General features: G+C 38.8%; 1 protein-coding gene across 2 annotated transcripts in view; it reads left to right on the top strand.

Annotated features, from left to right (window-relative positions):
• The window catches only part of PAWR (pro-apoptotic WT1 regulator), a 133767-nt gene that overhangs the window by 80017 nt on the left and 27608 nt on the right, over window positions 1–26142 (top strand). For both annotated transcript variants that reach the window (XM_036761256.1, XM_036761257.1), the window contains exon 3: window positions 9176–9304. In XM_036761256.1, coding sequence (XP_036617151.1) covers window positions 9176–9304 — 129 coding nt within the window. The remainder of the gene's footprint in view (window positions 1–9175; window positions 9305–26142) is intronic.

Below are 26142 nucleotides of genomic sequence, written 5' to 3' on the forward strand. Positions count from 1 at the left end.
GTGGCATAGTGGATAGAACTCCAAGTCTGGGGCTAGGAACACCTGAGGATAAATTTGGGCTCCATCACTTGTTATCTGTGTGACTCGGGACAAGTTCCTTAATCTCTGGGATCTCAGTTTCCTCATGGGGTAAAATGGAAATAGTAATAGCACCTGCCTTGCAGGTGGCTGTGAGCATCAGATGAGACGATGTTTATCAGTTACTTGGCAGAGGGCTAGCTGTCGCTGTTATTTTTGTTGGTGGTGTTGTTATCCTCGAGTGACATAAAAGGAATTGGTTTTATGTGAATATATGGTGGACTTGATGTCTTTGGCAGTGTGAGTAGCTCCAAATAGGATCGAGATGCTGATACATGGGAATTAGAGCAGTGGTCTCTTGGGATTTTCTTAGTTTTCACTCAGCATTTATGAAAAAGAAATAGCATTAGTCCATTTGGCTCCTTTTTCACCACCGGTTCAGTCATTCAGCCAACAAGCAGTAATTAAGCTCTTACTATGTACCAAGCATTGTTCTAAGGCAAGTCCTTCTTGGCCTTTTTTCAGCTTAGGTTTTATTGTTGTTGTTATCTGTAAGGCTGTTGGTCGTATGTGAAAGCCTTCCATCCCCTCCCCCGCCTCCTCTGTTTATTCTTATTTACCGATTATATTTCATAATGTCTCAGATTTAGAACCCCTTATTTTATAGATGAGGAGACCTGTGAAGTGACTTGAAGTGAAGGTCGAGAAGATAGTAAGCTCACCAAATCTAGGGGGATGGATAGCCATAGGAATTAGAGGAGCTCTCTCCTGGATTGTTTTTTCAATAGTGATTTGATGTAACTCAAATTAACACCAAACATCATTTCCCGACTACTCTAATATTTCTTAGACTGAACAGACTCAATGAATCTAAGAGAACATATACTTAAGCCTAAATGTAATCAGAAAACCCCCAAGCAGTCATCAGGTTTCTTCTGGAAGACCTGGTAAGGGCAAATTCCCTAGCCTAGTTAGTATAACTAGGACATGGGATACCATCTCTGGAAGTTCCATGCTTCAATCCAAAATATTTCTCTTGGTCTTCCCCTCATTGACTCTATTTCTGCCTTTGGGAGCCAAATTAGAGTAAGTCTAATCTCTCTGCCCAAATATTATAACTCCTCAAATACTTGAAGACTGCTAGCATCCCTCCCTCATTTTTTGTCTTCTGCAAAACAGAAATCAATCATTTTATGGCATATTCTGGAGTCTCTCCTCCATCCTGTTCACCCTCTTACGGATCCACTCTATCTTGTTTAAGTCTTTCCTAAAACTTAGGGCTCATATCCTTGGTTTAAGGGAGAATATAGGGGAACAATAGCTTCTTTGTTTTGGATGCTTTCTTTCTAGCCTAGCAAAATAGTTTTTTTTTGACTGCAACGTCACACTGTTGACTCATTGAGTTTGTAGTCTACTAAACTCCTGGGATCTTTTTCTTGAGAACATGCTGATGCAGTGGGTAGAGCGCTGGGCCTGGAGTCAGCAGGACCTCAGTTCAGATCCAGCCTCAGACACTTAGTGTTTGTTGCTGGGCAAGTCACTTAACCTCTGTCTAGCACCCACCTCCCAGAGTTATTATGAGTATTAAATGAGATAATATTGAGATGATATTTGTGAAGCACTTAACAGTGCCCGGCACATTGTAAGAGTTAATATAAATGCCAGCTATGATTAGCTATTAGCTAATGTCTGTAATGTGCATACTGTATTAGTTAAGTTACTTGATCAATTTCTAAATATATAAATTCATAATTAGCTTTATGAAGTCTAATTTTGTCATTTTGACTCCATTTTTTGGCTTGTCAAGATCTTGACTTAATATTCTGCAAATTTGACAAATATGCCATCTTTGCCTTCAGGGTCCATTGTTAAATCTCATGTAGCAAAAGGCCAGGGGCAGATGTATCCCTGGAATACTAAACAGTAGATCTTTTAAGTCAAAGCTCACTAATGACAGCTCTTTGTGTCCAGTCATTCAGTTAGTTTCAAATCCACTTCTCATCTAACCTGTAGCTCTCAATTTTGTTGGTAAGAATATTATTAAGAATAATAAGACTTTCAAGTACCTTGCTGAAATCTAAGTAATTATAGCTACAGTATTTACCTGTTCTACCACTAGAATTACCCTATCAAATGAAATGAGGTTAGTCTGACATGTTTTGTTCTTGATGAAGCCAGGTTGGCTTTTAATGATCATTTCCTTTTCTAATTGCTAAAGACCATCCCCTTGTTAATGCTTTTTAATTTTGTAAGGCATAGAAGTCACGCTCATTAGGCTACAGTTTACAGATGCCTCCCTTTTACTCTTTAATGATAATCAGGACAAGTTTTCCCTTTTCTAATCCTGAAGCACCTTTCACCTTCTCCAAGAGCTTTCAAAGTTCAATAGAGGAGCTGAGCAAATCCACCTGCCATTTCATTCTGTTATCCTAGGATTTGGGGTCTAGAGATTTGAACTCATGGAGAACAGCTTGGGTAAGTTTTTGCCCACAGATGATGAGGAAGGACCATTAGAAGTGGTTATTATTGTCCTTTGGAGTAGTTAGAAATTTACAGGGAATATACCTCCATACTTAAAGTATCTATGGTTTAGTTGATGTGGTCATTTTTTCTACCTAGTCTGTAGCTCTCAGTTTTGTCCATTAGGATAACAAGACTTTCAAATACCTTGCTGAAATCTTTGTATATTATAACTGTAACATTAATCTGTTCTACCACTCAGATTAACCTGTCAAAAGAAATGAGGTGTTTGATTCTTGAAGTCAGGGTGTACTTTGGTATATATATACCTTGGTAGATGGTCTTCAGGAGTTGCTTCATGTGATCTGGTGATAAAGCTCCCTGGCCTTAATTAACTAGGCTGATCTTTGAATGATAGATAGATCACTGATCTATATGCAAAATGAATTGAATGATAGATACCACTTTTCCATTTAAGGAGTAGGATCTTCCCTTTTGAGAATGTAGGGTCACAGCCAAAGTATAGTGAGGAAGATGATGTTGGATGTAGCTGGTGCTGAAAAAAAAAATGCATCCCTCTCTGGGCAGTCTGGTAAAATATTATACGTAAAATATGAATTTGACCGATAGAATGAAGCAGTTCTGATTCTGCCTCTGTCCTGCTCCCTATTGACTATTCTGTTTTATCCCATCTGTTCAGGCTTTCTTATCTATTATTCCCTCACATAAATTTTTTCTAGCCAAACAGATCAGCTTGCATTTCCTCTTCACCTCAGTGCCTGAAATGGTCTCTCCTCTCCTCTCGCCTATCTTTTGGAACCCCCACTTCCCAGCTTGGCTGAGAAGCTGCTCCTTCTAGTGGACATTTCTCCCCCTTCCTCCCCCTCCCACCCATCAGATGCTCTCTGTTTATTTTGTGTACACACACACACACACACACTTACCTCTCTGCATAATGTATCCCTCCAAGAGAATGCAAACTCCTTGAAGTCAGGAACTGTCTCCTTTCCCTTTATATTCCCAACACAAAACTCAGTGACTGGCATGTGGAGGTACTTATGACATTTGTATTGAGAAGGAGTAATTCCAAAGTTTATGTAGAAGACTTTTCTTCCCCCTCTGTTCTGCCATGTTTCAGTCTTTACTTTGAATAAGCACCTACATAGGCTACAAAATAGTTGTTCCTGTAATGTCTTCCTCCCCTCCCCCTCCTTGGATAGCACATCTCCCTTCCTAGGATCATCTTCTCTTTTTTTTATCTATGTACATGTTGTATGCCGCCAGTGGAAGGTAAACCTTCGGCGGACAAAAAGTTCTGTTTTGTCAGTTGTATCCCAAGCACCGAGCGCAGTGCTTTGTGTATAGCAGCATTTGATAAATGTTTGTTGAATTGAATTATGAGCCTCGACTAGAACCTGGCAAATTGTAGGCAAGGCTTGTGGATTAGATTATCGTCATTCTGTCTACAAGGATTGTCTTAGTAAGCTGGCACATTGTTCAAACCACTAAATTTCAGAATGAGATTCCTGGGTAATGAAGACAAGTAGATGGATCATAAATAGGGACTGTTAATTGTGAGCAGCCAAGGTGTTGGTAAACTTCAGCTGTAGAGTTAGTAGTGGAGGATACAGAGGTGAGAAAGAGAGAGACCCTGACCTGGTGGATAAAGAGTGGGATAGAAGGACCTGTGTTTGAGTCCTACTTGCACCTGTGGGATCATGGATGAAAATCACTTGAACTTCTTAGCGTTCTCGAGCAACACTTAAGAGTTTTAAGTTACAGATAAATTGTTAATCTGCTTTGATGAAATAAGTCTCAGTCCAGGCATAAAGTCACAATTTCAGACAGTTCACCACCCTGTCTCCTTAACTCTCCAAAAAATTTAAAATGAAAAAATTTTAGAAGTAATTTTTTTTAAAGTTGGAAAGAGAAGAGGAAATACTTATGGTTTAGGGGGGAAAATGAAATGAATCCTACCAAGGAGGTAGGAACTTCAGGATATCTTCATTGCTCTCCATGGTGACTACAATCTCCACTTTGAGAGGCATGGTGACCATTTATTTACTAACTCAGAATCACAATTGGTAATTGTTTTACCACATGCCACATAATTTTTACTTGCAGACTATATCCCTTTTCCTGTAAAGTTTCGGAAGACCACCAAATTAAAATGGGTCATTAATAATTCTAAGGCCTCTCCAAGCATTTTCTCTCCCCTTCTAGTAGTTTTCATCTACTCTGACCTTTTTTCCTGTCCCTGTTGGATAGTGATGAGGCTGATGGTGTTCTGAGCATTCCCCATTACTGTGATTCATGTTAAAAAAAAAAAGCCTGCCCTATTTTCCATAGTGGGGTGGAGAGCTATAGGAATATGTTCATTCTTCAGCCTCAAATGTTTGAGAAGCTAGAAAACCTAAGGAATTTCTGTGGATTCCTTATATTAAGATCAGATGTGCAAATGTCACACAGAATGTCTTCCATATTTGGATAAAAGTGGTTTAGATGGAAAATATTTGAGATTTCTGAATTGCCACACATCTAGGAACAAAATTAGAACAACAAGAATTGTTTGGGGTCGGTATCACTTCCTTAGTTGTATGAGATTAGCAGCCCAGTGTCTATTAGGAGGGGATTGAAGTGTGTCTGTTATGTCTCCATCATTTAAAGTATTTTGTGAATTACCAGACCGCCTAGGCTAATGAAGTGAATGGAATGTAGAGCATCAGTAGAACTGATTGAAGTGATCTAAGGCTTGATATCATCAGTTAGAGGACAACCATTAAACAATCTGCACATTGTTCATTTTTAATGGATACTGAGACCAAGCTAGCCAAGTTCAGAAGTGAGGTACCTCACCAAGGCGGCCTCAAAGGGTGAGGTTATGAGTTACCCTCATGTTAGACAATAGATTGCTTGAAGACAAAGGCCATGATACGTAGTTTTCTTTCCCACAGTGCCTAGCATAGTGATGGGTATGTATTTTTTTTTTGTTGTTCTTCGGTCATCTTCAACTCTTTGTGATCCCATTTGGGGTTTTCTTGGAAGAGATACCGGAGTGATTTACCATTTCCTTCTCCAGTTCATTTTACAGATGAGGAAACTGAGGCAAACCCCTAGGGTTAAGTGACTTGCCCAGGGTCACACAGCCAGTAAGTGTCTGAGGCTGGATTTGAACTCAAGATGAGTCTTCCTAACTCTAGATCTGGTGTTCTTTCCATGGCACCACCTCACTGCCCTGGGTACATACTAGGTGCTTCATAAATTCTTGCAGATTGATTGATTAAACAGTCTTCATCTTTGCATTTACCATTTCTGATCCACCCACTTAATTAGCAAGATGTAGAAATTCTTTGGCACCTTTGCTACTACTTTTTATATATTTGTACTTACTTTTATTTCTGATACCCTTACATTTACCCCATTTGACTGTGGGCTTCTTGTGAGTAGAGAGCATTGTTTTATTTTTCATTTATGCTTGTTTCCTCAGCACCTTGTGCAGTGCCTGGTGCCTGGTAGGAGCTTCATAAATATAGTTTGTTATTTGATTGATGCAATCTCTTGTTTTATCTTATTTTGTTTCAGCATTTTGGGTTCTTCTGAACAAATAGATTCAGGGCAGAGTTTTCTTTTGTCTTGATTAAATTGGCCTTTGTTTGATGTTACACATAGTTTTCATTTTATTAGGTTCCTTTTTTTTTTTTTTGACTTGGTCACATCTGTAACAGGAGTCTAAATCATAATGTTTTCATATTTTTGAACAGCATGTATTCCCTTATTTGAGAAACTTTGGAGGTCAGTAGTTCTATTAGTGGGAATCTTTATTTTGTTAGCATTGAAAACCAGTGGTTTCCTTTTTGGTTCAGTTATTTTACTTTCCAAAATATTATTTATCATCCTTCCAAGCTTCATCTGAGATGCATGATACAGGCCATGCCTCTGAGGCAGAAAAAGTACGTCATGAGTGTGTTATTTGATTTAATAGAGGGAGGACTTCTGTACATTTTGTATTATGAAAAGCTGACTTGCTTCCTAATTGGATTGAGAACAGTTTGGACTCGAGCTGGTTGGTACCTCTTTCCCATATTCTGGTCCATGAAGTTGAAAGTGAGGAATGTTGGTCAGATTGAATAACAAACATCTTTCCTTATATGCAGAAGAGCACAGCTCCTGTTGAGGACCATCACTATCCTTCTTTCAAGTATCCTCATTTCTGGAAAGAATCTTTAGTTTATTTTTCATCATTTGCCTCTTCTCTTTGAGTCTTGGGCTTTTACCCCATCCAGAAAGAGATTTATTTTTTTATTTTTCTTTGTGGTGTCACCTCTACTTCCCTACGGAAATGGCATAGGACCTTTAACTCTGATTCAAAGATCTTTTAATGTTACAGCTGAAAAGTACTTTAGAGATCATCTAGTTCAACCTTTTGCAGTAAGCTGAAGAAACTGAGGCCTGGAAAACAGAGGTGGCGTCAAGAAATGGTTAGATGGGTAATTGAGCAGAAGAGGAAGGAGAGTATTATTTTTATTTTCTTGATCTCTTGGTCATATGACGAAATTAGATTCCACTTTTCTTCTAACAATTTAAGAAAATCAAAGTCAAGAGTGAAGGAGAATTTTTATTTATAGCTCTTTTGCCCAAGCCTCTTTGGATAGGCCTTGTTTAAACTGATTTTCACTAGAGAAAAAAAAATGTTGTGCTGGCTGGATAGAAATGAACAAATTATAAGGATAGGTGCCTTGTGATACGCTGGGAGAACAATGCTGTTGGGGAGTAGTAACCTGGGGCTAGGAGATGGAACCTAGTGTGAGTGTAGTCTGTGGAGAGACTGCACATTTCTGGAGTCAGCCCGTTGGATGATAAGGTCCTGGAGTAAAGCTCTGGGCCCCCTGGTCTGATTATGACTGAGTGAGGCCTGTGGGACATGTTTGGAGGTAAAAGGTGAATTAAAAAAAAAAAACATATAAAACAAATTTCAAATAGTTTCCATAGGAATGCAGATAAGTGTGACCCCATTTCTTAGTCTTCCATATTGTTGCATTTGTGCCAACACTATTCTTAAAACATTTAAAAACTGTAGCAAGAATTAAATTAATGGTCCTCCCAAATGCTCTAATTTAAGCTAAACTTGCAATTAGTGGCTACAAACAGCATGTATACATCAATATTAGCTGAAGTACAAGTTGTTCAGTGATGTTCCATTCCACTTTCCCAAGCACAAGATAATGGCAAAGGGTTGTTATTCTGATCCTCTACTCGTGCTGGAAAACCTTGGTCGTTGATTTGTCGCAATGCCTTGCCGTGCTGCCCCAGACATCACATAACAGATTGTGGGTCTCCGGAATCCATTGATGAAGATGAGGCAATGACCAAACCTTTATGTACTATGTAAATGATGGGGTATATGGATCATTTAATTGTATCCTGTTTGATCATGCATGTGTTAAACCTATTCTACAAAAGTGACCCAAACCAGATGAGAGAAGTATTACTCATGTGCGTGTGTGTGTGTGTGTGTGTGTGTGTGTGTGTGTCTTTATATGGGAATCAATGTGATGCCCTTAATCGAATTGTTGAAGGCTGTGATTTACCAGAAATGCATATGGGAGAGTGGATGCTGTTTGAAAACATGGGTGCTTATACTGTTGCTGCTGCTTCTAGGTAAAAGGTAGTTGGTCTGTGGTGACTAGAGGAACACAGTGGCCAAGGACTGTGAAAATACTGAGAAATAGTGACAGGAAAAGAAGGAAATTTCCATTCTCTCTCCAGTCCTATAAAGGACCTTTGAGGTCATTTATTCCAAGGCCCTTGTTCTGTAGATGAGGGAGAGAGTTTGAGTGACTTGGCTACAGTCACACAGTAACTGGCTGAATCCCCTCCTATACTCTTTACTCTGTCCCACACTATGGCCTGAAATAGGCAGTGTAAATATTATCTCCATTTTGTACATTGTAAACCTCTATTTTGTCATAGTTGGCAAATATTGACCTGAGAACTCAGATCAAGGCCTGTGGAAAATGACTTCCATGTCACTGCCCATGATGCTCATAACTAATGTTATGTTAATGAAATGTTAACTCACATTCTTATTTTGGGGTGGGGAGCGAGATGTAAAAAATACAGACTTTATACAAAATCATTTTAGCTTCAGGGAGGGAGGAGAGAGGATTTCAGGGAAGACCTCAGTTGAGTTAAGCTTGGAAGAAAGCTGAGCAAAGTTTTAGGAGGCGGTTTTGTGGAGGGAATGCTCTTAAGGCTTGGCTGGTGGATGTCTTGCGCCTAGGGACAGGAGATAGAATGTCCTGAAGGAACAACTGCAAGTAGGCCGATTTAGAAAAGAATCATAAGATTGGGAGCTGGAATAGAATCATTTAGCTCAACTTCCTCATTTTACAAGTGAGGAGACTGAGGCTTAGGAAGGCTTAAATTACCTGCTCAAGGATTTTTGGGTTCTGTCTTTGCTTGATGGAAGGGTTCAGTATTTGAAACTGGTTCACTATCTGCAACTACCCTTATGCATTTAAAATGTGTGGCTCAATTTATTAAAATTTACTTTAAATTCAGTTTTTTAAGAACAGATCTGATAGGTTTGCATGCTAACAGTGGGCAAATATTATTAATAATTGCATGTAAATATTTTATCTTACCATCAGAATCATCTATCAGTTGCATGTAGCAATAAACCTTTTCCATTTTTAAGTGTCTAGATGAATATGAAGATGATGAAGCAGGCCAAAAAGAGAGGAAAAGAGAAGATGCTATCACACAAAAGAATACGATACAGAATGAAGCTGCAACCTCAGATCCTGGGGGTTCATCCCTCTTGCAGGTAAGGATTTTAAAATTATGAGTGAGTACATCAACAGATCATCTAGCTAGTCATCTCCCAAATTTCCAATAATATATAATGAATTTTGCTGTCCGATTTGATCTAATATCGTCTACTTATTTTAAATTATTTTCAAACAACCCATTCACAACTTTCCATCAAACATGTGTGTATGTATGTGTATGTGTGCACGTGTATGTGTGTGTGTGTGTGTGTGTGTGTGTAGTGAAAGTTACAAAAAGATAAATGAACTGCTAACCCTTAGGAGACTAGACCGGCTCTTCTTTAGTCCACTGGTAGTCATGGAAACATGGGTGTCACAATACTAATTCACAGACACACACACACACACACACACACACACACACACACACACACACACAGTAAATGAAAGTTGCAGAAAGATAAATTTTAGTTTTATTCCCATTTGAATATTTATGTGCACCTAGATAAGCTTACATGCATACATGCACACATATAAAATGCATGCATGTGCGTGTGTGTGTGTATACACAATACATAGATACATTACTGTCCTTCCTGTACTCTGCAGTGCAGTTTTTTACACAATGGCAAGCCATCTCCCATCTTTTGCCTTTCTGCTGACTGTTCCCTATGCCTGAAATGAACTCCGTCCTCCTCTCCGCTTCGTAGAATCCTTATTTTCTTTCAATACAGAGCTCAAACACCATTTTCTACTTACATGTACTTTCTATTTATGTGTATTTATTTTCTTTCTATTTATTTTTATATTAACCTACATATCTACTTGTTTCTTCTGTTAGAATGTAAACTTTTTGAGAACAGTGATTTTCCTTCTTTGGTAGGTCTCTTGACATTGCAGAGATACCTGTGGGGAAGCTATCTATTGGTTATCCTTTGATCCCATTACGTGACACTTCTCCTTTTCTACTCTTCCTACTTATATCATTTGCCACTGCTTTATACTTAGTACTTCTGACTCATGCCCTCCATACTCCTTTCTGTTGTCCATTGGATTGGACCTACAATCTTGAATCTTTGGAGACCAATGTTCTTCCAGAAGATTATTAATTTTTTAAAAAGTAAGCAGATAAGCCTTTGTTTCATGAAGACGCTTGGGGTGATGGTTATTACACTTTCTTAAATTCATTCCAATACATAGTTCATCAAAACTTCCAGATTTAAAAAAACCAAAACATTAATTGCTACCTAGCCAATAATTCCCCTTCTGGTACTTTAAAACAAGAACAACAAAACCCCACTATGTTCAAGACTTTACATCTAAATGGTTAATGAAAGTCACCTAGAAAAGGGCCAGCAATGGAGCCTTGAATCTTCCAGCCAGGTTGACATTAACCCAATAATCAACACTGGTTCTGGATATTCAGCCGGTTCTGAATCTACCTTAATCATATTGTCATCCAGGTCACATCTCTCCATCTTAGAACCATTAGGTTTTCATGAGAGTCTTTATCCAATGGTCTGTTTAAATTCAGAATACTATGTCATTTCTTTGATCTTTTTGCCTAGTCTCTACATCAGAAGAGTAAATGGGGTCAGTCTAGCAGAAACTTACTCTTTTAAACAAAAACAACAACGGTTTTCTTTGTCTTTATGCCAGTCCTCCCCATTGAAATATGTTGTGATGAAAAGAATTAAGCAAAAAAAATTTGATTGTGAAACTGTGTCTGATAGTGTATGTCTAAATTAATCCATTTTAGTAGTCTCCTACCTTTATTCTAAGGGAGGAGCTGTATTTCATTAGTATCACTTTTTAAAAATTTAATGGAATTTTCTTTTAATCACCACTTTTATCCACATATGTTAGAAAAATAATAAATAATGTGCTGGAGATATTATTCATTGAAAAGAAGGTAAGTTCGCCACTTTTTTATATAGCCACATTGTTTACTTTGTTGCTGCCAAATAAAGATCAAAATGACAACCATATAATTCTCACTTTGGGAAGCATTGCTTGGGGAGCATTGAGTCAGTTCATACAAATCTTCCAAGGTTTCTCTGAAATCTTTCCCTTTATAATTTCTTCCAGCATTATAGTATTCCATTATATTTGTATGCCCATAATTTGTTTAGCTTTTCTGCAATTGATAGGCATTCCCTTGCTTTCCAGTTCTTTGCCTACCACACAAAGAGCTGCTATAGTTTTATACATATAGAACTTTTTCTCTTCTATGTCTTTAGGATATGGGCCTCATAGGCATATGATATTGTCTGGCTTGTTCTTAATGAAGTTGGCTGGCTCATAGTAGATTGTCATTTTTCTTTATTCTTTTAATAGCTTTTTCTAGGATTTTGCTGAATATTAATGTAAAACTGGCGTTTGATTTGTGGAATCTTTTAAAAAAATAAAAGATTTTGCTCATATGTAACATCTCTACCATTCTCCCCTATTCCTCCCATTTGCAGATTCTTTCTATAACTTTGGGATGATCCTTCCCCTGGGCTAGGTACCTTGAATTCTTTTAAGACAGTAAGATGTTCTCTTTCTATGCTTCACTTCTCTTGGGTTTCAGTTTCTTCTTAAGTTGTACGCTTTTTATCTGGATGAAGAATTCAGTTCAACGATCATTTATCAGTCATCTCATTTATCCAGAGGCCTATGCTAGGCATTATGGGAGATTAAATAAAGTCTCACCAAGACCTGAGCCCTGTTCTCATGAAACTTATACTCTAGGACATAGTTATAACCTATTCACAAAAAAAAAATACGGAACAGATCATAAGTGCATGAGAGAAGTATAAATTGAATACTAGGGAAAACAAGTAAAATAGATATGCTCTAAGTACAAGCTCATAAAATTGCCCAGACTGCTTTGAATTCATCAAGTGAATTCTGTATTAATGCCCTAATCTACAGCCCAGCTTGGCTGTAGATTTTATTTTTTTTTACATGGGTTATTGAATATACTTTATGTAATCAATTTGCTAATTCACTGGACACAACAGATGGGCAAATTGCTCCACCTGGCTGCTTCTGAACCTAGAGGGGAGAGAATAGGAAGAAAATAAATTTAGAGAATTTTTTTTTCATCTTTAAGGCAAGTTCAACTTTAGTGGCTATTATTAACCGTGCTCTTTTTGCTTTCTTGAAAAAGGTGGCATTTAGGGTGGGAAAAATCACCAGAAGGACTGGTATTGGCTGTCTAAAATTTGTGCTGGATTATGCTAGAGAGATGTCTCACTTATCTTTCCAGTCTTTTTTCATGCCCCTGTTCTTCATACAAACTCATCCCTGATGTTGCTTTGTCCTTACCTCTGTTTGCTATACATGACCTTTCATTTCCTTACCCTGGGCCTTTGCACAAGTGCTACCCTACCCCCAAACGTGGAGCTCCCTTTCTGCCTTTTGGAATCCCTAGCTTCCTTGGAGCCCATCCCAGATATCACCTCCTCCCTGAGGCCATGCCTGATCCCTCTAGTTGATGGGGCTGGCTCTCCCAGGAAATTGCTTTGTAAACACTTCTTACTTAACTTATTAACTTGTGAACATATCCTCCAAGTAGGAGGAGAAAGTTCCTTGAGGGCTGACCCTGCTTTGTTTTTGTCTCCTGGCCCCTACCTAGCACTGTGTATAATTGGATTCTTAGATCTTAGCATGAACCTGTCATAAAATCACCTGTACACAAACATATAATTTCCAAGAATAAGATAAATCTTAGATTACACCTCAGACCTATGTCTTCCTTAAGTTTATACCCTTGGCTGCTTACAGTCAATAAGCATTCATTAAGTGCCTACTATATCACTATTAGTGCCTACTATATTTAAGCAGCAGGGATATAAAAAGAATCAAAAGATAGTCCCTGCCTTCAGGGAGCCTACAATCTAATGTAGGAAACAACAAATATGTATAAATAGGCTATATACAGGAGAAAGGAAATAATTCAAAGAGGGAAGGCACAAGAATTAAGAGTGATCAGAAGAGCTTCCTGTAGAAGATGGGATTTTAGTTGGATTTCAGAAGGAAGCCAGGGAAGCCAGTAGGTGGAGATGAGGAGGGAAAACATTCTAGGCATGGGGGACAGATGAAAAATACCTGGAGTCTAGTGGAGTATCTTATTTAAGAAGCAACACAGAGGAGGCCATTGTCTCTGGATGAAAGATTACTTGGCAAGGGAGGCACCTGATCTCCTGCATAACTTCTTCGCCATATTTTCAATAGCCACCCTAGTAGTATCAACATCATGTTTATAAATTCTCTTAGACTGGGTTACTTCTGCATTTGCTGTCTGTCTGGCTTTGCTTAACTTTTCTTAATTCTTACCAACTTCAGTTTTAGAGGATGGTATTTAGTCTTAACTTTATTCCCAAATATCAGGGTGGGGCACTTAGATTTGGAACATGAGACTCCCCGTGCAAAATCTACAGCATTAGTTGTATGATTTATACATTTAATTGTTACAAGAATGCAGAGAAGGAAGGGCTCCCCAAGGCTTAGAACAGAGGAGAGAGCTAGATGAAGGAAATGGAACATGAGCTTATTTTCAATGTTAAAATAACATGAATTGAGAGAATGAAGGGCAGTGTTCCAGGCTGGTACAGCAACTTGGGCCAAAGACACATATGTAGGAATGGGCATGGAATTTGTGGGGGGCAGTCAGCCTATTGCTTGAACACTGCTAATGGAAAAAGGAGATGCCCCTTTGTTGAGGGATGATCATCTTTACTGGTGATTAATGAAGAAATCACCTGTAATTTAGAATGTTTTGTATTCACATTTGAATTCAGTCATGTCTGATGAAGGGGAATTTTGTACTTCCAATGACATAAAGAAGCGAAAGAAGGCAGATCAGATAAGTCTTCTAGGCTTGCCCTGACCAACTCATGCTGGGTGATTCTCACTCTGGTCTTGCTTTGTCTGTTGGGTACAGTTGGTTCCTCTGATTAGCATGATTCAGGGTAAGCCTGGTTTCTGCTCTACGATATTTTGGTTTACAAAGCTTTACCTTCTATCCTTGATTTTTAAACCATATTGGGAGTAAAGGTAAAAAAGTTCATGTTTAGAAAATGCTTTTTAATTTACCTAAGGCCTTTTCTTACAACCACCATAAGGTAGGCTAACGCAAATATCATTATCCCGACTTTACATATGAGAAAACTGAGATACAAAGGGAGGAAGTCACTTAGTCAAGACTTTTGGTCTCTTGGCCTCAGTTTGCTCAGCAGCAAAATGGGCGGGTTAAAGTAGATCAGTGGTTTCTGTTTAGTAGTTAATGGGTTTTGGACAATGGCCCAAGGAGTTTATGCTCACAGGATTTTTACTGGTGCCTTAGGAGTAAATAATTGCAGAATGTTATGAATAAAATATGAATTACTGGGAACCACTGGAGTTGGTGGTTGCTTAGATTCTTTCCAGTTCTGGTTTAATTATAGACGTAAAGGAGGAAATGACTTGGGGCCATCTAGCCCCCTTCACCCCTCCTGCACATTTAACACCTTCATTTTAGAGAGAGAAAATGTGAGGTCCAGGAGGTTAAGGACTTACCCAAGGTCATACCTTAGGTAGCTACTGGTAGTTATTGAAACCAAGACTTAAACCAGTGTGAAAATCTGGCCCTTTTTATTGTGATAGCATGTTGTAGTCAAGAGAGTATAGCAGTGTCCTTGACAGGTGTAAGTAGTGATCATACCAAAAACTGAAAGTATGATTAATCATAATACACGACTAAAATTTTGACTAAACTTTTCCATAGTGTTGCCTTATGCTACCACCCCCATAAAAATTTTTTCTCTCTAGCACTTCTAGGAAAGTGATTAAATTTATGAACAATAGCAGTCACCTAGAGAGGCTCTTAAAACAAAAAGCACTCTGATTAATGAGCACTAAGCTGTGAAGAAAACCTCTTTCCCTTTGCTTTCTTGATAGTGTTTGCATTTTAAAAGACTCTATTAACTTACAAGATTATATAACTACCTGTGGAATTTCAGGAAGTCATAGAATCTTTGAGTTGAAAAGGTTTTCTAAATTAATCCCCTTCACAACAACCTTGAAAAATAACCATTTAACCTCTGCTGGAATAATTCTGTAGACGCAACCAATGAAAAGAAACTATTTGATTTGCCTACAGTTTTAATTGGATTGACATTAAGTAGAAACCTTGTCTCCCTGTGACTTTTACTCATTGGTCCTCAAACATTTATGAATGGCTATTATCCTGTGCCAAGTAAGCATGCAATTCTCCTCCCTTCCCTTTTTTAACCACTGCTGCAATGCTTAGCCAAGTGCCTTTGCAGATACTTAATAAATTCTTGTTGACTCATATCACCTGGTTTTCTGACCTCCTACCATGTTTGTGGGAGGATCATAGGGTTTAAATCTAGATGGGACCTTAGAGATCACCTAGGCTAATATCGTCATTGAAAGGTGAGAAATTGGAGACCCAGAGATGTCAAGTGACCTCACTGACCAAGGCCACAAAAGTAGTAAGTAGGAGAGTTGGGATTCAAATGACTCATTGAACTGAAATCCTTCACCTGTTAGACAGAGGGCCTGATTGAGAGAGTGCTAGAGGTTTGACTAAACTCCTAGTTATTTCTACAAAAGTCCTGTCTGGTTTCCTTCATGTTTAAAAAAAAAAAAGTTTTCAGATTTTCACCCTATGAGGGGTGTGGTGTAAGTGGTCCTATCCCTGTTTTACAGATGAGAAAATTGAGACTGAGAAGCTAAGTGACTTTTCTTTGGCCCTATGGATAGGAAATATACCAAGTGGAATTCAAAACCAAGGCTCCTGATTCCTAATTCCAGCCATGCCTTCCTGTTCCATCCATTTCCCCCCTGCCCCCATTTCTTTTAGGCTTTGGCCAAAGGGGGTGTTGCCTTTGGAAATAGTGGTGGGATTAGAGGCACTGTCCCTTCTTTAAGACACTGATTTCAAACCATGCTTAGTTTTTAATCATTGTCACTCCTATGTCTAGGTTGCCTACTGTTATAGCATAGTTCTGTTCTCACAACTTTTAAAAGGATATTGGGTAACAAAGGATAATTATTTAGTTTTTTGTAAGAGGGAAATTCTGTTTATTCAGTTTGGGATTATATTCTTTGAATGATAGAATAAAGTAAAAACTGGCATTTAGACTTCTCGCAGTCTGCCTTTAGCCTACTTGTTCAGGTTGTTTCCTTGTTACCCCCTGCCTTTCCTGTCCCCTAAGTGATCTGTGCTTGAATTTCCCACCATATGAAATTTATCTCCAGCTCCTGTGTCTTTGTACAGGCTGTCTCCCACTCAAGAATATAATCCCTAGACTACAAACCCCATTGTCTCTTTTAGAGGCTCAGAAGCCTTCCCTGATTCACTCTGTTGTTAATGCCCCACCCCCAAGTTACTTTGCATTTACCTGTATATGTCTTCCTTGTGCTTATGTGATTTCCACCAGTAAGATCATAGGATAACAGATTAGAGCTGGGAGATGATCAAGTGAAATACTTGCCTGTTTCAGAGGCAAGATGTAAACCCAGATCTTCTGAACCCTAAATCTAGCATCCTGTCTACCATGCCTTGAAGTCAGGAACTTGTATCTTCATGTCTCTAAGACCTAGCACCGGGCCTGGTACAGAGCAGGTGTGTAATATTAATAACAATGAATAATCTTAATTAATCTTGATTGATCTTAGTGAAATGTATCATCCCCAATCGAAGTGTTATATTTAAAAGTGAAAGCTACTAAGGGGGGGTGTAGTAGAGCCCAGTTTGTGGCGCAACTAGCTGTTTTATAATATGGTCTGTGATGGGAGTTGGTGGAGCATTCACTGATGTGGAAGTTTGTATTATAGCCCAATACAATATAATACAACAGATATTAGTTGAAGTGCCAGCTATCTGCAGAGCACTTTGCTAGAATGGGGAAAATTGAAGCAGGCAAAGATTAATTAGCACAGACTCTTTTCTCGATGAACTTCAATCAGATAGGGAAAGAAATACAACATCAACATGTAGAACTGTATATAAAATAGTACATGGTTGAGGCCATTAGAATGTGACTGAGGTCTGGGGGTAAGGTTGGTGCCAACCAGGGGCAAATCAAGGACTGCTTTGCAGAGGAAGGGACATTTGAGTTGATTCGTAAAGAATAAAGTGGAATGTAACCCTTCAGGATAGAGGGGGAAGGAAGGGAATTTCTGAACAAAGGCACGGAGGTGTGAGAATGTGTGTGTATGGGGGAAGGGTGGTGTAGAGTTTTTTAGTATAGAGCACGTTTAAGATGTAATTTGAGTTAATGCTGGAGAGGTAGGATATCGCAAGTATGGTCCAAGACCAACATGTGTTGAACACCAGGTAGAGAAGAGTCATTTATTTGTTGCAAATATTTAGGGAAGATCAGTATTTTAATGTGGTCTTGTTTTCCATCCCTGAACGTTCATATATCTGCAAAAGAGGATTCATAAAATTTTAGTGGTCTTACTGTGATTTACATGGAGCTGTTAGCATTGACCTTATTTGGCACAATTCTGTATTATTTCCCATCACGTTCAACTGGGCTTATTTTTGTCTGATCCTGTTACAGGTGTGGTTTTGTATTTGTTTGCTCTTTCCAGACTGTGAGTTGCCAGTGCACCTGTAAAGACAATGTCCACAGGATTTTCCTCCATTCCTCTAAACCGTGATACAGCAGAACAATTCTTTCGCATGGATACAAAGAGAATGGGCTCTGAGAGCATTTTCTCACCTCACCATACCTTGTCTCCCTCCCTGCCCCCTTGCTCCGAAACATAAACCATCCCATTCACTGCAAGGAAGCTTTCATTAAGGAAAAGTATATCTTAAACCAATTGTATAACACTTTGGCTTACTGTGTTGGAAGGTTTTATTTCATTTTTTCTGAGTCTTTGTTTTAAAAAGTTTCACTGATGCCTGGGGTGGGAGGGGGAGGTTTTACATTAGTTCTTTCCCACCTCCTTCCCCTGCCCAAGATCGAATCCCTCCTTGTGATAATTAAAAACGATTAATCAAGTCAAGTCAGTAAGTATTTATTAAACATTTACTATGTGCAAAACTGAATTTGTAGTCATACCACCTACCCGTGTGATGTTGGCTAAGTCACTACTTCCTTATCTATAAAATGAAGAAGGTTGGACCAGATGGTCTTCCTCCAAGCTGTAACTCGGATTGTGTGATCCGATATGGAAACCTTAAGTGACAGTGGATCTAATATTCAGCCCTAGTAGTTTCCCCTCCTTAATGCTCTTACGTAGAAGATGTGCTTTGCTTTATGTTCTTTCAGATCTTCATTGAGAATTTGTAGCCTCTAACTTGGAAGAAAGTGAAATTCTGTAAAACTTTGGAAGATATTTTAGTATTTTTCGCTCTCAACGTTTGTGGTGGATACTGACTCTGCCTATGACACTCTGTAAAGCACAGAGTAAATTCTGAGTAAGGGTTAATTTTTGTTGGGATTTAAAAGTCCACTGTCATTGAAGTCCTCCTCAAATGCATTGTTTGGAGGTAGAAAGATCTCTGGTCCTTGGGGGCTTTGGCCAATGCAGCTGAGCAGGAATGACTTTGAAGCACACCTTCATCTGTCTCATTGAAGGGTCAGCTTCCCTCAGTTCACAGGGGATGCTCACCAGAGGTTGAGTGGCAGTAATGAAGTTGGTATCCATGGTAATGTATGGAAAACATCTCCTGTAGCAAGAAGTAGTTGGACTACTCTCTGTGCCTGTGGTGAGGATGCCCTCACCAAATTTAGAGGACTGATGTTCATTTCCAAGTATAACTTTTTTAATTTTTAATTTATCTTAATGGAGCCTAATGAGAATTAAAGAAGCTGATGAGTGGGTTACACTTAATCTGTCATTTTTTTTTCCTTAAGGAATGAATTGTCTAAACAAATAATTTCATATAAAGGCCTTCCTTTAAGGATAAAGCTCATCTTCAAAAGTTAAGTGTCGAGTTTTCACTACATTAGCGAAGAATTCTTTAATACAAGAATTGGGATCAGATGACCTGGATGTGAATACCGGCCCAGCCACTGTATACCCTTTGAGCATGTCATTTAAACTCTCTGTTTATGTCTTTGTGTGTACTGACTAAAGGGTAACAGGCAAGGCTGCTTTCAGAGGAGGCAGCATTTGACCCAGACTTGAATTCAGTTTAACAGGCATCTATTAAATGCCTCCTTGATGCCTTGCATTGTGTTAGGTGCTGAGGCTACAAAAACAAAAAAAAAGGAAACTATTCTTGCCCTCAGATAGCTAATATATTATCGTAGGTGAAACAGCATATACTCAGATAAATATAAAGTAATTTTAATTTATTAATATAAAGTCATTTTGGGGGAGGGGGCACTAGCAACTTGTAGCATCAGGACAGGCTTCCTGTAGGAGGTAGTATTTAAACCGTGCTTTGAAGGAAGCTAGACATTATGAAGTGAAGATGACAGGGAAATCTCTGCAAAAGCATGGAGGTGGGAGATGGGAAGCTGCATGTAGGCCAGCTTTGCTAGATGGGGGTGCACGGAGGAGAATGATGCAGGAAGCCTGAAAACATGAGCTGCAGCTAGATTTGGAGGACCATAGAAGCCAAAATGAGGAGTATGTATTTTAGTTTAGTCGTAATGGGGAACCACTGGAACGATGAGTGGTAGGAATACAGCAGGTAGAGAGGAGAAAGGGGGGACATTCATGGCGTTAGATAATTGTCTCAGTAAGGGCACTGAGGCAGGTAAACAGAGTGCAGGTTCAGAAGACAGATAATAATGTCCAGTTTGGCTGAACCCTAGAGTACGTAGAGGGAAATCTAAAAGAGATAAGACTAGAAAGGTGGTATGGTGCCAGACTGTGGAGGACCTTTGAGACTCTGAGTTAGCTAAAATAAATAAATGCCTTACTTCATCAATTCTGGTGAGTTAAAATATTAATATACTGAACCTGTATTTTGGAGGATCACTCAGTCAACAGGTACAGTATGTAATCTTGTAGTTTTTGTGAGTTGCTGTGCACTCCCTCTTCCCTCCCCCTGCCCCCCCCCCCAAAAAAAAGAAGTATGGCCTGCTGGCTAGCCTTCTGGTGAAAACCAGCTGGCATGGTCCAACAGAACATAAGTTCACCTATGTCCTGCTTACCCCAAAGTCATCTCCACATAATGAAGGGTCATCTGAGGAGGGTATCACTGGAAAATCTAGAACTTATCTTAAATAAAATTATTGTAGAGGCACATAATTATTTCTAGCCTTTATGTTCAAAATACTATAGCTAGAATGTGCTCTTAAAAACACACCAAATGCAATATAATCAGAATATTTAAACTGGCGTTTAAATTAATCCAACAATAGAACAAGTAAATTTTAAATGTCCCACAGAGTTGTTAGTCGTGAATCTTATTCAGAGTGGTTCCATTGCCCCAATTTTTAGAGTCCTTCACTGTTCAGTATGTAATTTGATTTACTAGAATTACAGTGAAATAGTATAGCATTTATCCACAGAATTTTTATTATGTAAGAAAAAATGTATCCTAATACATAAACAAAGAACAAGTCTTTTAAGTGTCCAAATTAGAACCTAAACTATTAGTATAAGTCAGTAATTCAGGGCTAGAAATAGTAGCACCGTTGTTTTCATCCTAACTGCTTAAACATTATGAAGCATAAACATATTGTAATTTTACACTCAGTATGTCAGTTTTTCTAAGCAACAATTTCACTAGTAACAGAATTCTTGAATGTATCAGATATGCCAAGTAAATTGTGTAGAAATACTTAAGACTTTCTTGTATTAAAGTTTCAAATGACTAATTGTTCAAAAAATTGCTAGGAATGCAGGAAATTGATGTATTACATGGCTTCCCATTAGCAAACTTAACTGGAGACCTTCCCAATACTGACCTCAAGAATGTGATGTTAGTTCAGTTTTTTCAAATGAGTATAATGCCTCCCTACTTTAGTGTTGGTGAAAACTAAATCCGTCAGTATCCGGTTTATTTGCTAAAAGTCTGGTGGTAAATCTCTGTTAGTGGAGGCTTTACCAATTTAGGAAGTTTCATTAGGGAGATACCCTCCTTCCAGCTATTACAGCCTCAGAAATTTCTCTGTGGCCATGGTCTTCGTTCTTGGCCTGCCAATTACCCAGTTATTAATCCGTGGTACCACTTGATCCCAGCATGGGCTGTTGCTATTTGGTTTTATTGCATCTTGTTTATCCTTCAGTTAGAATGAGGTCAGGTGAACTAGCTTCAGTTCCAGACATTTATTAAGCACCCACTTTGTAAAAAGCACTGTAAGACTTTTGGTATGCAAAGACAAAAAAAAAATGACAGTTCTTGGCCTCATGGAGTTTATAATTTACTGGAAGATGGATAGTAAATGGGAGTAGGAAATGCTACATTTTCACAGAGGTGCAAGCAAGATGATTGAGGGAGGGATGGAGAGAGGGAAAGAAAGAAACAACTAGCATAAGGTGGAGGAAAAGTGATCTAAGGAGGTGACAGTGGAGATGAACAGAAGAATTAAAAGGATTTTGAAAAGATGAGGGAGTTGTCCTTGAGGACTAAGGACATCATGAGGGTGATGTCCTGTGAGTGAATTGGATTTAAGTGAGGCAGAGCTGTGCAAAGTCATCAGCCTCACTCTCTCCTCCAGGGTCATCAAAGTCCAGGGGCAAGACATAGGTCAGGATGACTGGCAGTGGCCTAATGCATGGCAGTAAGAGAGGGCATAGAAATGATACTGAAACCATAATAGTGTGTGGAAGGGATTGATGTGTTAAGACAGGAAAAGATAAGTTAACCCATATTGTATAGGGATTTTGAAAGATGATGAAAAGGCTAGTACTGTAAAAGTTTTAGAATGTTGAAAATGTTTCTGCCAGTGTAATGGGGATATAAAATAGTCAATGTAGATATATAATAATAGCTTATATTTGTGTCATGCTTTAAAGTTTGGCAAGTGCTTTATATATAGGGGTACTCACAAGCCTTTAAAGGTAGGTACTATCATTATTCCCCACTTTACAGATGAGGAAACTGATACTGAAAAGTTAAGGGACTTGCCCAGAGTCCCTAGTGTTAGAAGCAGAATGTGAACTTGGGTATATCTGACTTAATATCTAACATCCTGGCCACCTAGCTGCCTCAGAAGATGATAAAGACAAAGTGGTTTTAGGACCTTTTGATAATGGAGGTTGACATTGTAGTGGTATGCTGTTTTAAGAGTATATATAATGTAATATATATAATTTATAGGAGAAATTCTTAATCTGTTTTGTGGTGTGGACTTCTTGGGCAGTCAGTCTAGTTAAATCTATGGACCCCTTTCTGAGATTAATGTTTTTAATTGTATAAATTAAAACCACATAGAATTGCAAAGGAAATCAACTATATTGAAATAGCTATCAGTATATATGATGTATATGTTTACTTGGGCATGTTATATGTATCATGTGATACGTATGGTATGTGTTTGCATGTGTGTGATATATTACCTCTCCCTCAATAAACAGAGCCCTCCCCGCTCCAACCTAAGAACTCTTGTTCTAAAGGGCCCATTCATGTAGACGTAAGAGTACAGATTTTATAAACTAAGAACTTTTCGCGTGGTCACTAAAATAGCCTGATAAGCATGCTTTGGGATAGGGGTGGGAGGTGGGGTGGGGTGGGGTGGGGTGGAAAGTTTTTATAGGAAATAGTTCATGTGAAATATATCACACGATTTCATCATCTGTGTTCAATAAAATGTACTTTTAGCATGTAAACATTAAACTTCAGTTTTCTTTCCAGGGTTGCATCTAAATACCACTGGCTAAACATTTTCATTTACTCATTAAGCTTTTTAAAAAAATATAATTGAAAACTAGCTTTTCTGTGTATGTGGAAGGTTTTTAGTGGTGGTTGACCACAAAAATGGCATTTGGATAACACTAGATCTGTTTTAAGCATTTGGTATGCAAGATGTTCAGTCCCTTTCATCTTTAGCTCTGTTACTTGTACTCAACTATTTCTAGAGTCTGAACTCTGCCCAAGGCTCTTTTTGTTAAATTTCATGGCTTCTACTTCTCATTGAACCTCAGTGTAACTAACCCAAATTTGAAGGAGAAGCCTAGTTCACCCAGTAGCAAGGATTTGAGTGATGCATGACAGGATAGAGAAGGGTCAATCCCTAGCTTTGCGTTGGATCACCCCAAGTGATGTTTGCCATTTACCCAGTGGCTTTTGGAAAGTACTCTAGATGTTTTGTTCTTTTAGAATTTGTGAGGAGTCACCTTCATTTATACAACATTCTTTCATATTTACAAAGTGCCTTACCTCCCAACAAAACTGTGAGGTACAAATATTATTATCTGTATTTTATAGTCGAGGAAACTGAGACCCACCTAGGTTGAGTGGCTTGTCTGTGGTGGCATAGATTTAAGAAAGCATCATAGAGGTTTGGTGAACTCAAATCTTGTGACTTGAGGACCAAGGCTATTAACATTACACCATACTGTCCAAGTGGGTGACAAGCAGTAGCTTGCTTCTTATGCAAAATGCTCAGTGACCTGAAACATAGGAATTTATAGAGGTAGGCCAGCCCTTCCCTGCTTGCCTTAAATCTAACAATCAACCATCAATCCACCCAGTGTGATTCTTCTTCTCCCTAAGAAAAAAAGGTCGGAAACACTGCTTAGGCTGCAGTCGGAGTAGATGAGAAGTGATTGTCTCTTTTCTTTCCAGATTTCTTCTGTTTTTCTCCATCCAAATGAGAATATGGAAGAGTCAGGTTCAAATGCACTAGGAAAGCCCTTAGGATTCTGCCCATGAGCTAGAATTCGCTTCCTGTTTTCAGAGCCTTTCCAGACATATCCCCAGGTCCACTTTCATCTCTTTTCTGGGCGATGTAAATGACATTTGATCTCTGCAATCTTATGGGAGGTGTACAATGAATGTAGGCACTCAGATTTGGTTTTGTTGCATAAGAAATACTGCTGACCCTGGTTTAAAACTAGGCTCTTCTACTTTGCTACCTTTGTGACCCAGAACAAGGCAATTTACCTTTCTGGGCTTATTTCCTCTCCAAAACGAGCAGGTTGGACTTAAATGACTTCCAGCTTCCCTTTTAGCTTTGACTGTGATCCTGTATAATGTTTAGATTTAGCGTTTTGAAACTGAGGAGAGAAATTAGAGATCCAGCATTCGTGACCACTCCTTTAGAATTATATGTTTAAAGCAGAATGTTCTTTAAAAACTGCACAGAGTACTTTTGATTTTGGAAAAGCAATCTTGAAATGTCATTTTTTTTCTTTGCCTTTGCATTTCCAGATTTTCTATTAAGAGGACACTTACAGCACCAGTAGGAGCTTAGATAGAGAAAGAACATTTATTAAATGCTTATTGTGTGCCAGGCACTGTGCTAAGTACCAGAGATATGGAAACAATGAGGCCCTTTCACTTCTAATAAGGGAAGACAGAACATGAAGGAAAGCTGAAGGGAGTAAAGGGAAGGAGGAGGGTAGGTACTGTGAGGGGCGCTCAGCCTGGGCAAACGTGGAGCTGACCAGAGGGTGAGCCGGTAAATTCTTAAAAATCACCTCGAGTGATTTCTGGTGTATTTTTTTGATTTTTATTTTCTTCTAAACTCACAAGACTAGCAACTCTTGAAGTTTTCTTTGGCTACTTCTTTCTTCTTCCCTCAAAATCATCTTTTGTTAATGGCGTCAAGGTTTAGATGCTATGCAGATAATTATAGTGTAAATAGTAAGAGATATTTCATAGCCCAGTTTCTAAGAATTGGAAGGAAGAGAAGATAAAAGTCAGGACGTCAGCTATCATACTCTACCTTTGTTAGCAGAGTCTCGTAGTTGACAGTTATTGATGAGATGTTTGGAGTTCTTAGGAGCATTTTAGGGAAATCCAAAAACTTCTAGGTGTTACCGGAACCCAAAGGGAAAAGATATTCCATCTTCCAGAAGAGTGATCGTTACCAAAAACTACCCTTTCCAGGAACATGCTAGCTGAGGCCACAGCAACTGGGCCATTTCTAAACCAGCAAATGTTGGTTTGAAAGACACTTCTACCCTATTCCTTCTAAGCCTTTTTGTGAGGACCTAGAATTCTAGCAGAATCACATTTCAGTTCCCTAGGTGAGATGTTTGGGTTTTTTTTCCCCTTACCTATTCATGGTTCACTAAAGTTCTACTCTCCTATGGCTCCCTATAACATGAGGTGAGCCCAGGGGTGAGGTTGCCTGTGGCCTTCTAGGTCCTCAGGTGCAGCCTTTTGACTGAGTCCAAGTTTTACCCAACAAATCCTTTTATTAAGGGGATTGATTCTATGAAATTTGGATTCAGTCAAAGAGCCATACTTGAGGACCTAGATGGCCGCATGTGGCCTTGAGACTGCAAGTTCCTCACCCCTGGGCCTAGGCTATCCCAATGGAATGTAAGCTTCAGCAGGGCATACCAGGCTGCAATGGTATTACATACGGACCTGATCACAGACTTAGCTACCTGTTGTCCCAAGGATCCACTTGGTTAGCCTACCTAAAGATGGGAATGTCACCAAGTTTGCCCATGAGTTTATTAATTTTTTGGCTTAGAAAAATAACCTGGAGCTCGTTTCAATAAAGTAACCTTAGTGAAAGTCGAAAGGAAGGAGGGAAGGGAGAAAGATTGGTTGATATGATGCTTTGTTTTTGCTATGCTTAGTATTTAATTTGTACTCTCAAATTCATATTAAGTATAAACATTTGTTAAGCATGTACTATGTTCCAGTAACTGTGCTAGGTTCTAGGCTCTCGGGGTTAGAAAGACTTAAAGCAAACAGCCCTTGCTCTCAAGAAACATACTCTGTCAACAGGGAGGCAGTGGGAATAAAGGGCGGTCTGCTTGCTGCGGAGGGTGGAGGAGAGGGACCCGGCTGCCTAATAATACA

Source organism: Trichosurus vulpecula, chromosome 5, assembly GCF_011100635.1.
Source record: "Trichosurus vulpecula isolate mTriVul1 chromosome 5, mTriVul1.pri, whole genome shotgun sequence".
Classification (NCBI taxonomy): domain Eukaryota; kingdom Metazoa; phylum Chordata; class Mammalia; order Diprotodontia; family Phalangeridae; genus Trichosurus; species Trichosurus vulpecula.